Source organism: Sycon ciliatum, chromosome 2, assembly GCF_964019385.1.
Source record: "Sycon ciliatum chromosome 2, ocSycCili1.1, whole genome shotgun sequence".
Lineage (NCBI taxonomy): Eukaryota > Metazoa > Porifera > Calcarea > Leucosolenida > Sycettidae > Sycon > Sycon ciliatum.
This window is the reverse complement of record NC_088644.1, coordinates 42,170,744-42,186,329: the sequence shown is the minus strand read 5'-3', so window position 1 is coordinate 42,186,329 and position 15,586 is coordinate 42,170,744. Positions and strand designations below refer to the sequence as shown.

Sequence of the window (15,586 nt, the reverse complement as noted above, 5' to 3'; positions counted from 1 at the left end):
CCGCGGAAAAGGTGGCGAGACTGTGTTCGGAGTGACGTCAAACCACTTGACGACTGGTATGAAGTGGCCACCTCTTCTCGCTCCAAATGGCGCAAGGCTTACCGTTGTCTGCCAGACAAGCAGAACAGACCTCGACCATCACCGGTTGTGTGCCAAACTTGTCACCGCTCCTTCAGTCGTGTAAGTGACAGGAAGCGACACAAGTGTACAGCTATGCGTGCCCTACCCGTAAGCCAACAGCAAGTTGTCACTGCGACCAGTGCGACAGATGGTTCCGGAGCAAGGGTGGATTTGCGTCGATGGCGTGATGTGGTACGCGATGACCTCAAGGCGTTCGGTTTATAAACCGGTTGGTAGACTCTACGACCTCGTAGCTGAACGTGGCGAGTGGATCAAGTCCATCTCGGATGCCATTGTTGCACGGCGCTTACGCCTTGAAACGACAGCCAAGTCAGTGTGTTGTGCGATCTGTGAGCGACTCTTCGCCAGTGAAAGCGGACTTCGGCGGCACAAATGCAGGGAAGAGCGACTGAAGCCAATCCATGAACAGGCCGGTGCTGTGTTGTGCGAAACGTGCCATCGTTGGTTTGCTAGCCGAGGTGGATTTGCTGTGCACAGCTGCTCCCCCAGCCTTGGTGACGCTCCAGTTCCAGAGATAGTTGCACCTCGCCCACCTGATTGCAGCCAATGTCAGTACCACTGCCACACCTGTGACCGCTATTTCCGGAGCAAAGCAAAGCTGGGCACCGCCGGCACAACTGCAACTGCAGAACATGCAGCTCTGGCTCCGAGCGCCGCACCATCCCATGCCTGACCTGCTCTGGGAAGTTCACACGTCTCCAGTACCTGGCTCAACACAAATGCAAGAAGTAACTCTGCCCTCCTTGTCTCTTTGAGGCACTGCAGCACCTTTAGGTGGCAGTTGCAAGGTTCCAAGGTGTGTGTGTGTGTGTGTGTGTGTGTGTGTGTGTGTGTGTGTTGGACTGGTTTCGGCTCCACAATCCAGTGTGTCGTTACTATAATAGCTTTCATGGCTGAGGTTGTTGGTATGTCTATTGGCTCTGGGTTCCCAGTACTCAGTAGCCGAGGCTGGTTGGTAAAGTAACTCCAATTTCACTTCAAGGTACCAGTGCCTCTAGTGTCTGCTTCTATCAAACAGCGTGCTGTCTATACTGGTTACCCCAGCAAGTGTAGGGTGTGCATAGGTAACTGTCTTGGCCGTTTTATGCCGATGTACTCCGTGTGGTGTAGACCAGGTGTGCATTGGTGGTCCCACGCTGCTTTGGCAGTGGCGGAGGCTCGCTTGCCGACGTAACCGTCGGAGACCATCATGAACAATGGACTGACTAATTATTCACTTGTCCTGTCTTTCTAAATAACATGTTATTGCATATGTTCTTGGTTTAGTTTTTGGCCTTTTTCGTGCTTTGGAGTTATTTTTGTTGTTTTTGGAGAAAAAACTTTGATGGTTTTGTCGTATTGGTGGTCGATTCACATGGCTTCGCCAGTGATGTGGATTAGACAGTTATGTGGCGCAAGTCTTGATCTGTCTCATTCAGATCTTGTTCACTATCGTTGCTATAAGAGGAAATCTGTGGGTGCACATCCAGTGCATTTGCAGATTTGCGTGCTTCTCTTGCGATGGGTGTAAACATGGTACATACACTACATGGTGTGTGTGTGTGTGTTTACTTGATCCACTGGCATATATACGAATGTGTGAACGTTTGCATGTGTGCGTGTGCGTATGTGTTGGCACACATGCGTTTGTGTATGTGCATACACATACTTATTTCGATGTATTGGGTACTACTCATTCTTTGATTTTTTTTCCTGCTCAAAGGTTTTTTTTTAAACAATGCAACACAATATTGTGGAAAGGTCACAACACTAAGAGACAAGATCAAAAGGAAAGCTTTACATTCTTTGATCACTTGCGTTTTGAGCCCGCTATAGTTATGATTGTACTGTTCCAGGGTTCCCCAGGATGTACATGTACATATGATTGGATGTAACTCAGTACCATTGTCTTCCTTTATTATTTTCGAGCTGGGAATGTGAACATAGTAAAAAATAACTGCTGTTTACCTGTCATGATGGGTATGACCAGGAAGTCATGAAAACCTGGCTTTCGCGACTCCCTGCATGATTATGACTGTACCAGTGCCGTGGTGGTGGTCGTCGTGGTGAGAGTAGCATCTCTTTGTTTGGCTTTTGCTGACTTTGGACATCTGCACAGTGCCCCGAAGAAGATCTATGGGGTCTCTAAATATGTCGGCGTGTGCTGTGAACGATTGCTAGCGAGTGTGAGCCGTGTGAAGAGTGTCAGCGAGTGTGAGCGGTGTGAAGGTGGTGATTATGTTACATCTGTAGCATGGCTTGGTGATAAGTGGACGCCATGCCGCGTGAAATGGAGTGTGAAGGCGAGAACTGCATGCTCACACTGTACAATCAATATTCGTGTGTACCTGCAGTGAACAGAGCTAGAGGACAACTGGGGAGGTCAAGGTTTGTACCACTTGGAACTTTCTAATAATACATACATACGCGTACATACGCGATGTTACGTACGTGATGGTCATCACATTCCCGAAGAAGCTCCATTCAGCACATGTTTGCTAAGTGATCGAATCCTGGCCCTGATGGACGACACATTGGCCAACAGGCAGCATCACTTCCAATAACACATTAGACGCAGTCTCACAAGTCCATGCTACTCGAGTACTCAAGACAGCGGCTGTTCAAGAACACGAACTCTGCTTTCCTACAGTTTACGTGCATTAACCTGCCCTTGCCCAGGAGAGACAGAGAGGGTTAGAGAGGGTTAGAGAGAGAGAGAGAGAGAGAGTTAGAGAGGGTTAGAGAGAGAGAGAGTTAGAGAGGGTTAGAGAGAGAGAGAGAGAGTTAGAGAGGGTTAGAGAGAGAGAGAGAGAGTTAGAGAGGGAGAGAGAGAGAGAGAGAGAGAGAGAGAGAGAGAGAGAGAGAGAGGGTTAGAGAGAGAGAGAGAGAGAGAGAGAGAGAGAGAGAGAGAGGGTTAGAGAGGGTTAGAGAGGGTTGAGAGAAAGAGAGAGAGAGAGAGAGAGAGAGAAAGACAGACCGACAGACAGAGAGACACAGACACAGACACAGACACAGACAAAGAAAGAGAGAAGAACATCTCAGCCCGGAAATCACCGCCAATCACTAGTATGCCTATTACTCGCATTTCGGCCATGTGTTGGAACGCCACTGGAGAGCGCAATCTCTCTTATCTCGCGAGCAAGTAAACGAATCATGACTTGTAGTGAAGTTTCGTGTTGTGACTACTCCCAACGCAAATTTCGTGGAAAGAAATGAGGCGGAGGGAAAGAAAGCATGCAATTAGTCACCAACAGGTAGCGTGAAAGATGAAAAATAATTCGTTTAGTCAGTATGAAATCAACGTCGGAATCAATAGGAATTCAATTATCGGTGGAACGGGGGGGGGGGGGTATTCTCTGTTGAAATCGATATGGCAATTGATCATAACCTTTCTGTTGTCAATTTTTTTAAGTGTGGAATTTAGAGTGCGCTGCCATGTTCAAGATTATGCCTGTTGATCTCTTAGATGGTTCCATCCATCAGGTCGGACGAAAGGAGCCCAGTTATCTGTGAGGAATCGCAGATGATCTGAGAGTTTGCTGAAGGTTGGCCGTTTGTGTGGCTCCAGTTCCCAGGTGCTTCGCATTATTTTATAGATGGCTTCACTGCAACCGGGAGGCTGCGGCAGTCGCACGCCGTTGTCGAGAAGTCTGCGAAACTCCACTGGACTGACCTGGCCCTGTGCGCCCCGGATACCCGCCATGTCCAAATACGGGTCTTCCCCGAATGTCATGGCTTCCCACAAGACCACGCCAAAGCTCCAGACATCAGACTTGGTGGTGGAAAAACCGAAGAAGCTCTCTGGTGCGCTCCACAGCAGCGGTACGGCAGTCGTCTCAGGATTACCGGCTACGTAAGAATATACACGGCGTGTTAGCGAGCTGCTGGCTTGCCCAGTCGTAGCCGAGAGCACCTGTCCAGTCATTTGTCGAGTTAGGCCGAAGTCAGTGATTTTGCACACTAGGTCACGTGTAACGAGAATGTTGCGCGCTGCCAAATCGCGGTGCACCATCCGCTTGGACTCCAAGTACTTCATGCCCTCCGCTATTCCTTCACACATCTTACATCGTCGCTGACCGCCTGACACGATGGCTCGACCTCGGAGTCGGCGGACGTACTCCTTGAAGCTACCTTGATCAACTAGCTCCATGATGATGAAAGGAAGTCCTTGGTACTCCGATGCCATATGTACTTCCACGATATTAGGATGTTTGAGATTGACGGCAATGAGACTTTCTCGGAGGAATGACCTTCTCAATCGACTGCTTGATCGTGCCCCCATGTTGGGGACTTTAACGGCGACGTTGAGTGGAGGTCCGTATCCCAGAGCTGGCTGATCCCATTTTGCTAACCATACGTCACCGAAACCTCCTCGACCAAGCACAGAGGTGACCTTAACACCAGGAATGTCAGGTGCCGGAGCCAGCATGATTTTCTTGCCCTTGACTTGGCGGAATAGTCGAAGTTGGTAGACGGTTCTGGTTACCTTTTTCACAAACTATTTCTCACCAATGCGTCCTTACTTTCTGGGACTGCGTCCTAGAACGCATATTATAGAGTGAAAGCGGGGATGACAAAATTAGCACACTGAGTGGGAGTGAATCGATGGTGTAAAATCGCCAACACCTCTAAGTCTAAGATCATCTCTCCTCCCAACTCCCTTGGTAGTCTTCAGTGACATAGCTGACGGGATTATAGCTAGGTGACAGAGAATAAACACTGGGAGGAAATGTGCAGTGCAGGACTCATGAAGTGGAATACGTGTAAAGTTAGCACCTGCATACCTGGAGACTGGTGTGGAGGCTTGCCACTCATTATAGTTTGATAATAATTAGCAGTGAGAATGAGATGATTTCACCATCGCGGCATGTATGGCATCGACAGGAAGTCGTGGCACTGACAACAAATTGGTTTGAAAGTGTTCTCAATCATCTATTATTCCCGACAAAGTGCAAATTTACGAATAATAGTAGTCTTTGTTCTATGTTTCACGCAACCCATTGCAGCCCGTGCACGTATCAGTGTATACTATTACCACCATTTACTTTCGTCATTGCTCTTTGAGAAAGACGCCCGCTTTTCAGCTTCTGCATACTTTAGAATCAGCTATACATCTGAAGACAGGGGAACGAAGAATCGTAATACAATTCCTATCAGCGATGTCTTCTGCGTCTTGCACCAGTTGAGAAGCAGGAACATACAGGCAATACTAGAGTTTTGTAAACGTGCATGCACAGCGCTGCACACCTGCGGATAGCTCACCGAGGATGAAGAGACAAGACGCTGACGCAGTGCTAAGAGGAGTAGCGACACGAAATACAACACAATCATGTAAACAATATATCCCATGCAAGCATGTGCACGGTGCGAAATACAGCTTCACTGAGCTAAGGTAAGTAATGAAGTTGTAAGTTGTTAACGTCAGAGATAGTAACGGCCGGCGAGCGTTCAGTAGTTAGTTTGTCACACAGAAGTATGTTACACGCATAGTGGTGGTGGTGTCGGTTCAAGTTTACAGTTTAGGTCGATTGCTGAGGGGAAATGAAGGTGATCATTTCCGGCTTCCCGGCAGAAAAGAAGACAGAAAAACAGCACTTGTCGAACTGGCTGCCATTCACACTCAGCCTCGTCTATATCTGTCAAATAAGAGCGAACGTAAATAGATCTAGAAGAGAGAAGGCAAAAGTGTCTGCGTGTTTTGTGGAGGAGAAGGAAGCAAGCTCCAGTGCTTTGTGTTCCGCCCGATAGGAAACTCCAATTGGCAACCCCTCTCCGGTCGCCATTGCTATCGAAGCTTCTGCAAAATTGGAGTAAGGCATTTCACAATCGTGCTTTTTGTGTGACTGAGGAACATATGCACGATTCCTGCAATGTTCCAATTTCAAAGCTACTTTGCTTTTACAAGTGGCTGAGAAAACCGTCGGCCATGCGAGAACACCTTCAACTGAACGTGATGGATGGCCGGAGATCCTATCGGCACGTTGTTCATCAAACACGTTCTGCCCCTGAGTTCCTTAACGTAACATGTCGAAGGAACTGGGCGAGATACGCTACATTCATGTAGCACTGTTCAAATGGAAAGAACTTCTCTCACCCTCTCAGGATCGTTCGTAAAAGCTCGCACAAGAGTGCTAATCGACACCGTCGTAAAGTCCTCACTGCTTCTATGTAGTTATTGATGTCAGATATTGCGCATACAGGACAGCCGTTGAGTGCAAACGTGTGGTGTTCCTGTGAGCGGTTTCATGCTATTTCATGTACTTATTCAGTATATTGGTTACAACTCTTCACACCTCGCGTGTACTGAGCGCTACTTTCAAGTGCAATTACGGCGTTTTCATGTTCGCACTCCCAGCACAGGAGTGGTGCAGTGCGCGCGTGTGCGTGTACGACCGTGTGTGCCTATTCGTGTAAAAAAACCCAATTCGTGTATGTTTTCATTCCTGTGCATGCATATCACGAGTACATGCGCAAAGCGAGAAAAAATGCAATCCAAACTGATAATTACTAGTACTTTAAACAAATTGGCTTGCAATCCACGTGTACAGTGTACAGTGTGCTATGAAGCTTGAGTGTACCACACAGACTTGACCTCTTTTTCTGCTGCTGTGGCTATGGGGTCTGCTGCTGTGGCTATGGGGTCTGCTGCTGTGGCTATGGGGTCTGCTGCTGTGGCTATGGGGTCTGCTGCATCGGAAAAGAGACTGGGTGGCCCTCCGTAGAGCATCTTCGCGAAGCACACAAACTGAATCTAAACTGCGGACAGCCGTGCCCCAAACTGCTGGGCAGCCATGCCCCAAACTGCTGGGCAGCCGTGCCCCAACCTGCTGGGCAGCCGTGCCCCAAACTGCTGGGCAGCCATGCCCCAAGCAGCGATCATGTACATGTGCACGTTGTGCTGCAGTTGCAAGCGGAAAACGAGCCGCGTTCCCCTCTGCGCCATCGTGGTCCCGTGAGAAATACATGACATTGTGTTGGGCAAGGACTGATGTACGACCAATTAGCTGGTGTGAGTCCAGGGGCCGACAAGGAAATGGGTTTGTGCGTGGCACCTGTTGGAGAAGTGAGAACATCTGCGAACCAATGTAACATTACACGTTGCCGCCGTGTTAGAAGATTGCAAATGCATTATTGAAGAAGGGCAAATACATTATGTTGGAAATGGTGCACTCCCTAACGCCATGCTGCGAAGTCATGTTTCATGGACTTCATGTAAACGTGTGCCTGGCACTAGATTGCTGGAAAGTGAGCATCTCTTTCACATCATCCCGTACTGGTCATGCGTGAAGGCGTGAAGGTGGAAAAAGACCATTGTCCATATATACGTCTATGCTGTGATTACCAAGGTGGTGGTATCAAAGTTCACGGGCTGTGAGTGCACGAGCTGCAGTGCGGATCAGTGAACTCCAAGGAACACTGTTCGAATGCAATAGTACTGATGCGGACCTTAGATCGTCGAGTCCATTTCGTGTTTTTACAAGTTCAGGATCCATATTTACCTACAAGATGAACGTGTTGTATGTGAGGGAGGAGGAGGGGAAGGGAGACACTAATTGAACACACACACACACACACATACACACACAAACAAACACACACATTCTCTCCCTCTCCCTCCCCTTCTCTCCATGGCATGTACACAAGATGTATGTGTGTATCCAGAAGAAATTAGAACATCACCGACGGGAGGAAGTTGCCACATGCCCCATACGAGTACATACATAAAACGTGGGTATGTATTCAGTTGATGAGTGCCCCCCCCCTCCCCTCCGCTTCTTTCCTGTGCATGGAACACTGCGAGCCTGTCTAATTGCTGCATGAGCTGCTCACGGCTAAGTACTCGTATCGCTCGTTTAAGAGAATGTGACGAGAGAACGGCAGGATTCCACCGGCTTGGGTTGTCTGTTACCGACTCGCTATCTGTTACAGTGTATCACAAGTTTTCACCTTCCTCTCAAGGACTGCTGTTACCGCTATCAAACCCAGTATCTACTATGCTAGTACATGAGACCTAAAATAAACTCTGCTGCAGAAGGTCCAGCCATAAGGAGGGAAGGGAACGGAATCGAGTTTTTACCTTTTACGGGATGCCACGGCGAGAAGACATTCCCTTGCTGCAGAGGAATCTAGAACGGAAGTATTCTCTGAGGTTTCCTATGGCATGTTGACTGTCGTGTTGCCTTCCATTTGCAGATCCTCACTGCCGTGTATATAAATATGTCAGGAGCTCTAGGGGGTAAGAAAAAACCTTCTCGCGTCATTTACACACGCTCTGATGGCCTGAAAATTCAAAGCCTGCGGGTGAGGAAGTGGGAGATTGTTTTCTTCGCCTCCTTCCCTATCGTCACCTCAGGGCACGCCTGTAATAGATACACGCCTATCATAACATGTACATGTACATGCATACACAGTGCTGGTAGCGTGACCTTGCAAGGAAGGAGTCGGCCATGTTGCTCCCTGAAACCATGCCGGCCGAATTGCTCTTTGTGTACCCTGAAGACAGTGCTTTGTCACTTTCATTATTCCCCGTAAGGACAAGGTGCATACACCACACAGGCACACTTTCAAGCACCCTGTTTCAGACCCATTCCTGCTGTCTTTGCTCACACGCTATGCCGTATGCGTATGCACTCATTTGCGTGAACATGACTGTATAGCGACATGCAGTCGTCGCATGGTCTATCCCACACTTCCCCATTGCCTTCACACCACGCATGGTCTATCCCACACTGTACTTCCCCATTGCCTTCACACCATCTCACCCCTGTGTGATTTCTACATGATTCGTGGACAGACTGCAACTGGGCTACACAAATCAGTCGACACTCGCCTGCATGGGCCTTCAAGAACGTACATCCGGGAACTCCAGTACACTCCTGGGCTATGTAGCCAATGCATGTACTAAAATATTGATCGGTGTTCTTGGAAAGGGACTAATATTTACATGTAGCAGTGCCCAAGGCATCTATTCCAAATACGAAATAACCTCACTCAGGATGCATGACAGTTTAGATGTACATGTAGGTGAATGGATGATACGTAGGCGTTAAGTAAGTTTCAGCAAGGAAAATAGCCTGGCCACGCACTGGACAGATTTGGACTGGATCGTGTTGTGACAAGGGTATGTCAGAGAGATATTTAGCCTGCTGTCCCAGTGCGGAAGATACCAACTTGCTTACGCGCTTCCAACAAACATAAATATGTAGGTTTATCTATCTCGAGTACTTCCTCTCAGACAAAACACACCACACGTTCGCACATCCTTTATCACGTTCGCAAAAAACGTCAACACAGTCATGAAGTACATATACATTCAGAATACACACGTACTTCCTGTGAGGCCGAGACCTGTGAGGGTGAGCGGAAGGAAGTCCATTTCCATTGGGTAAAGTTGAGATGGTGTCGAGTGATGCGAGTCATGTTGGACGGGTAGAAAAGTCCCTTTTTGGAACAAAATGATGCGGCGAAGAGGAGCGACTGGTCTCATTCACTCCAACGCTTCGTATTGATTCAGTCTGTTACTGGGCATTGCAAGACTGCTTATTTATAGCTGGCTCTCTTCCGATTAATCCAAACTACACTAGTGGTTAGATCACTTTTACTTTTGTGTCCAAATCCTTTTCAATATAGTCATGTATCCTGTTTTCAATCGCTACAAATTACCCTGGCATTGTTGACAATACAATTCAGCCAGGATGGTTTAGATATTGTCCAAATAGATGGTTATTTTTGGAAAGATATACAAGTAATAATATTATACTATGACGAGGTTCTGGAGAAGTCGAACTGCGATGGAAAAGATGTAGTGCCACTATCTTAATTTAAAAGACGATCATAATATTATTATGATCGTCTTAGAGTGGCGGCGGGTACAAGCCATGACGATGATGATGATGATGATTTGGCATGTGAATTTTTACTTCATCAAATATACAAGTCACAACGTCTTTCCGTCAGACCATTGACACGGATTCTACAAAAGATGAATAAAATGGTTACACACATACATAGAACGCGAACAAACAAATTCGATTTAGTCCAAAGCAGACGTGTCGGAGCATGCCAAGTACGTGATGCATATGAAGGATAAGAAAAGCAAATGGAACAGGGGAAGGGAGTGGTTATGACCAGCATCACATTTATGGGGAGTCGGAGGGACAAGTACGATTGAATACCGTTACCGTACCCACACATGAACACGTGACTTAGTATTCAGTACCCGCTGCACGACCCAGGAGCAATGGTCACCAGTTGGACGAGCTTCAGCTCTCTGCCATCGATACCTTCAGCAGAGGAACACAGGCTTGGAAATGTCTTGTTTTGTCATCCATATGCCCCTTGCAGAACCATGATGTCCATACAAGACAATAACAACGTAAATTCCCATCATAAAGCGGTGTGATGGAGCCTCTTGCTCGGTCCAACACCATCCATGTCGGGTAAGGTCTACTCAATATGACCAAAGATGATAGACAGTTTTGAGCGTCCTAAGTGTTCATCCCTCCGTACCTTTACACTATTCACCAGAGGACAGGACTGAACCTACTTTGTATTCACCAGAGATATAATCCGATTCATAATTCCCACCCGCTACTTTAATCTATGCCTGCTTACTTCACAAGACCATGTAGTAACTCCTTCTCCTTCCTTTCTTCGCCATCTTCCGGTGAGGGTTTGGGGGATGGACTGGGCTAAGCAATGCATGTTCTTTCTGGAGAGGTAGAATGTTCTGATACTAACCGAGCGCAATTCCATGTTTGTTCTTTCCTTCACTAACCCAGCTGTCCTTGTATCTCACTTCCTATTATGCTCTTGCTTTTGTTCGATCTCATGTTTCTTAGTGGTCCCCTGCTCGCAAGTAAATACGAAAAAGAAATAAACCAGCAATCATATTGTGGACGTGGAAGAAGCTCTTCATATTTCATGCATTGTCCTTCGCCTTGTGTAATATGGGTTAACTTATTGATGTTGTGAAGATTGCGATTCTACGGCACCTAAGAATGCATACTAGTAGCCTGCTCCTTGGACGCACAGAACAGGCTCTTCCCTCCCCTATCCCGCGATGCTGACAATGCTGCGATGCTACAACGCAATAGCAAGCGAGGAAACAGAAGCGGTATAACATACGAGTGGCCAGCGAATCGGAAGATTCAGATCGCTGATGGTAGTCAGTAGCTCTCAGTTGCGAAGAAATTTCTAGGGAGGCATGGCGGCGCCATGCCTCCCGACCACAGTTATAATTATTACGTGTCTTGGATACCATTGTATGTAATCGAATGATGATTATTGCTACTTTATAGCTTCGACTCTCCTCATTCCGTGAAAAATAGGAGGGGAACCTGTTGGTGTCGTGGAACATGGAAACAATTCCAACACCAGGTCTGCAATTATTTCAAATGTTCTTACTCTTAGGCATCAGGTATCGTCACATCCCCACTGTAATTAATCACATGCACGGACGGTACTGAACACAGCTTCACCGAGCTAAGGTAAGTACGGAAGGTGTAAGTTGGTGTCGTCAGGGATAGTAAAGGCATGTGACCGTTCAGTAGTTAGTCACACAGCAGTATAATATATTACACAAGTGACTTCAGGTTCAGAGAAGTGAACGAGAACATTCCCGGCTTCGCGACCGAAGAGAAGACATGAAGTCAGGATTTGTCGAACTGTCGAACTGGCTGCCATTTACACCGAGCCTCGTCTATATCGGGCGAATAAGGGCGAATGTAAATAGATCTAGAAGAGAGAAAGCGAAAGTGTTTGAGTGTTTTGCAGGGGGAGAGGGAAACAGGCTCCAGTGCGTTGTGTTCCGCCCGATGAGAAACTTCAATTGGCAAACCCTCTCCGGTGGCCATTTCTGGCTTCATAAACGGCAGCTTCTGCAGAACAGAGCCAGGCATTTCAAGATCGTGCCTTTTGTGTGACCCCAGGGACATACGCACGATTCTTGCAATGTTCCAAGTTCAAAGCTACTTTGTTTTTACAAGTGGGTGAGAAAATCGTAGGCCATGCGAGAACATGGTTACACCTGTACCAGAAGGCGACGGATGGCCGGAGATCCTATCGGCACGTTGTTCATCAAATACGTTCCTCCCCTGAGTTCCGTATCGTAACATGTCGAAGGAACGGCGAAAGATACGCATTATTCGTGTATCACTGGTCAGAAAAAGAAAGAACCTCTCTCACCCCCTCAGGATCGTTCGTATAAGCTCGCACAAGAGTTCTCATTGACACCGTCGTAAAGCCCTCACTGGTTCTATGTAGTTATTGATGTCAGATATTGCGCATACAGGACAGCCATTGAGTGCAAACGTGTGGTGTTCCTGTGAGCGGTTTCATGCAATTTCATGTACTTATTCAGTATATTGGTTACAACTATTCACACCTCGCGTGTACTGAGCGCTACTTTCAAGTGCATTTACGGCGTTTTCATGTTCGCACTCCCAGCACAGGAGTGGTGCAGTGCGCGCGTGTGCGTGTACGACCGTGTGCGCCTATTCGTGTATGTTTTCATTCCTGTACATGCATAATTACGATTACGTGCGCAAAGCGAGAAAAATGCAAGCCAAACTGATACATACTAGTACTTAAAAAATTGTGTCACCTGTAGTATGAAGGTAGAGTGTACCACACAGACTCCAGACTCCTGTAGCAATCTTTCTAAGTCCAATGAAATACAATGTCATGTAGATTTGAAAATCACTGGCACTTTCTGTGCTCGTTCTCGGGATGACAGCAAGTACATGTAGTTCCAAACTCGTCGTTGCTGCCGCTATCGCCGTGAAGTGAAGGAGGTTTCTCTGACTTGCACGTACGGATGCTGCAAGGGTAACGCCACATTGTCCACAGGCCAACAGCTGAGATATTGAAGCCGTTATTCCCTCTGGACATCTACAAGTCCGAGTAAGAGAGATTCGGGAGAGCTCGTGACTATACCTCATACCTTTAATTAGTGCCCAAGACAATCGACTAAAACCGGGTTGGTGAATCAACAGTCAACAGTCAGCAGACACAATGATCAGGAACTGGGAACCGAAAGGTGGTAGCGCGATCGTGTGAACTAAACTCAACTTAATTTGGATGATCAAGAAAGAGCTCATGGATTCATCGAAATTGCCCTCTGCTTCTGCTACTGTGGCTATGGGGTCGGCTGCATCGGAAAAGGCACTGGGTGGCCCTCCGTAGAGCATCTTTGCGAGGCACACAAACTGAATCTAAACTGCTGGGCAGCCGTGCCCCAAACTGCTGGGCAGCCGTGTACCAAACTGCTGGCCGGCCGTGCCCCAAACTGCTGGGCAGCCGTGCCCCAAACTGCTGGACAGCCGTGCCCCAAGCAGCGATCATGTACATGTGCACGTTGTGCTGCAGTTGCAAGCGGAAAACGAGCCGCGTTCCCCTCTGCTCCATCGTGATCCCGTGAGAAATACATGACATTGTGTTGGGCAAGAACTGATGTACGACCAATTAGCTGGTGTGAGTCCAGGGGCCGACAAGGAAATGGGTTTGTGCGTGGCACCTGTTGGAGAAGTGAGAACATCTGCAAATCAATGTAACATTACACGGTGCTCCCGTGTTAGAAGATTGCAAATGCATTATTGAAGAAGGGCAAATACATTATGTTGGAAATGGTGCACTCCCTAACGCCATGCTGCGAGGTCATGTTTCAGGGACTTCATGTACAAGTGTGCCTGGCACTAGATTGCTGGAAAGTGACCATCTCTTTCACATCATCTCGTACTGGTCATGCGTGAAGGCGTGAAGGTGAAAAAAGACCATTGTCCATACATACGTCTATGCTGTGCTTACCAAGGTGGTGGTATCAAAGTTCACGGGCTATGAGTGCACGAGCTGTAGTGCGGATCAGTGAACTCCAAGGAACACTGTACCAATACAGCAGTACTGATGCGGACCTTGGAGCGTCGAGTCCATTTCGTGTTTTTACAAGTTCAGTATCCATATTTACCTACAAGATGAACGTGTTGTATGTGAGGGAGGAGGAGGGGAAGGGAGACACTAATGGAGCACACACACACACACACACACACACACACACACACACAAACACACACACACACACACACACACACACACAAACAAACACACACGTTTTCTCTCTCTCCCTCTCCTTCTCTCCATGGCATGTACACAAGATGTATGTGTGTATCCTGAAGTAATTAGAACATCACCGACGGGAGGAAGTTGCCACATGCCCCATACGAGTACATGCATAAAAAAGTGGGTATGAATTCAGTTGATGAGTGCCCCCCCCCCCGCTTCCCTCCTGTGCATGGAACACTGCGAGCCTGTCTAATTGCTGCATGAGCTGCTCACGGCTAAGTACTCGTATCGCTCGTTTAAGAGAATGTGACGAGAGAACGGCAGGATTCCACCGGCTTGGGTTGTCTGTTACCGACTCGCTATCTGTATCACAAGTTTTCACCTTCCTCTCAAGGACTGCTGTTACCGCTATCAAACCCAGTATCTACTGAGCTAGTGCATGAGACCTAAAATAAACTCGGCTGCAGAAGGTCCAGCCATAAGGAGGGAAGGGACCGCAATCTCTTTTGTAACTTTTATGGGATGCCAAGGCGAGAAGGCATTCCCTTGCTGCATAGGAATCTAGAACGGAAGTATTCTCTGAGGTTTCCTATGGGATGTTGACGGCCCTTTTGGCTTCCTTTTGCAGATCCTCACTGCCGTGTTTATAAATGTCAGGAGCTCTAGGGGAAAAGTAAAAGCCTCCTCAAATCATTTACACACGCTCTCTGATGGCCTGAAAATTCAAAGCCTGCGGGTGAGGAAGTGGGAGATTGTTTTCTTCGCCTCCTTCCCCATCGTCACCTCAGGGCACGTCTGTGTTAATAGATACACGTCTGGCATAACATGTACATGTACATGCATACACAGTGCTGGTAGCGTGACCATGCAAGGAAGGAGTCGGCCATGTTGGTGCCTGAAACCACGCCGGTCGAATTACTCTTTGTGTAAAGACAATGCATTGCCTGTCTTTCATTATTCCACGTAAGGACAAGGTGCATACAACACACAGGCACACTTTCAAGCACCCTGTTCCAGACCCACCCTGCTGTGTTTAGCTTTGCTCACACGCTATGCCGTATGCGCTCATTTGCGTGAACATGACTGATAGCGACATGCAGTCGTCGCATGGTCTATCCCACACTTCCCCATTGCTTTCACACCATCTCACCCCTGTGTGATTTCTACATGATCCGTGTACAGACGGCAATTGAGCTACACAATGGCAGTCGACACTCACCTGCATGGGCCTACCAGAAGGTACATCCGGGAACTCCAGTACCCTTCTGGGCAACATATCGTATTTTCCTCAATAGATGTACAGGAATGAATTTGCTCCCACACTGGAGCTCGCGCTATTCCGCCGCTTGACTTGACACTTGACTGACTCACGACTGCCATCCAGAGCACACGCGAAGCCCATCGAATC

At 47.7% G+C, this 15,586-nt stretch overlaps 1 protein-coding gene across 1 annotated transcript; it reads right to left on the bottom strand.

Annotated features, from left to right (window-relative positions):
* Positions 1–3,113: 3,113 nt before the first annotated feature.
* LOC135810890 (ephrin type-A receptor 4a-like) lies at positions 3,114–4,635 on the bottom strand. Its single transcript, XM_065324296.1, has one exon. The coding sequence runs from the start codon at positions 4,547–4,549 to the stop codon at positions 3,566–3,568; it is 984 nt and encodes a 327-aa protein (XP_065180368.1). The 5' UTR covers positions 4,550–4,635; the 3' UTR covers positions 3,114–3,565.
* Positions 4,636–15,586: the final 10,951 nt, after the last annotated feature.

Excerpts from the sequence above, each read along its gene's own strand:
- LOC135810890 (XM_065324296.1), bottom strand. The coding sequence starts at position 4,549 with ATGCTGGCTCCGGCACCTGACATTCCTGGTGTTAAGGTCACCTCTGTG.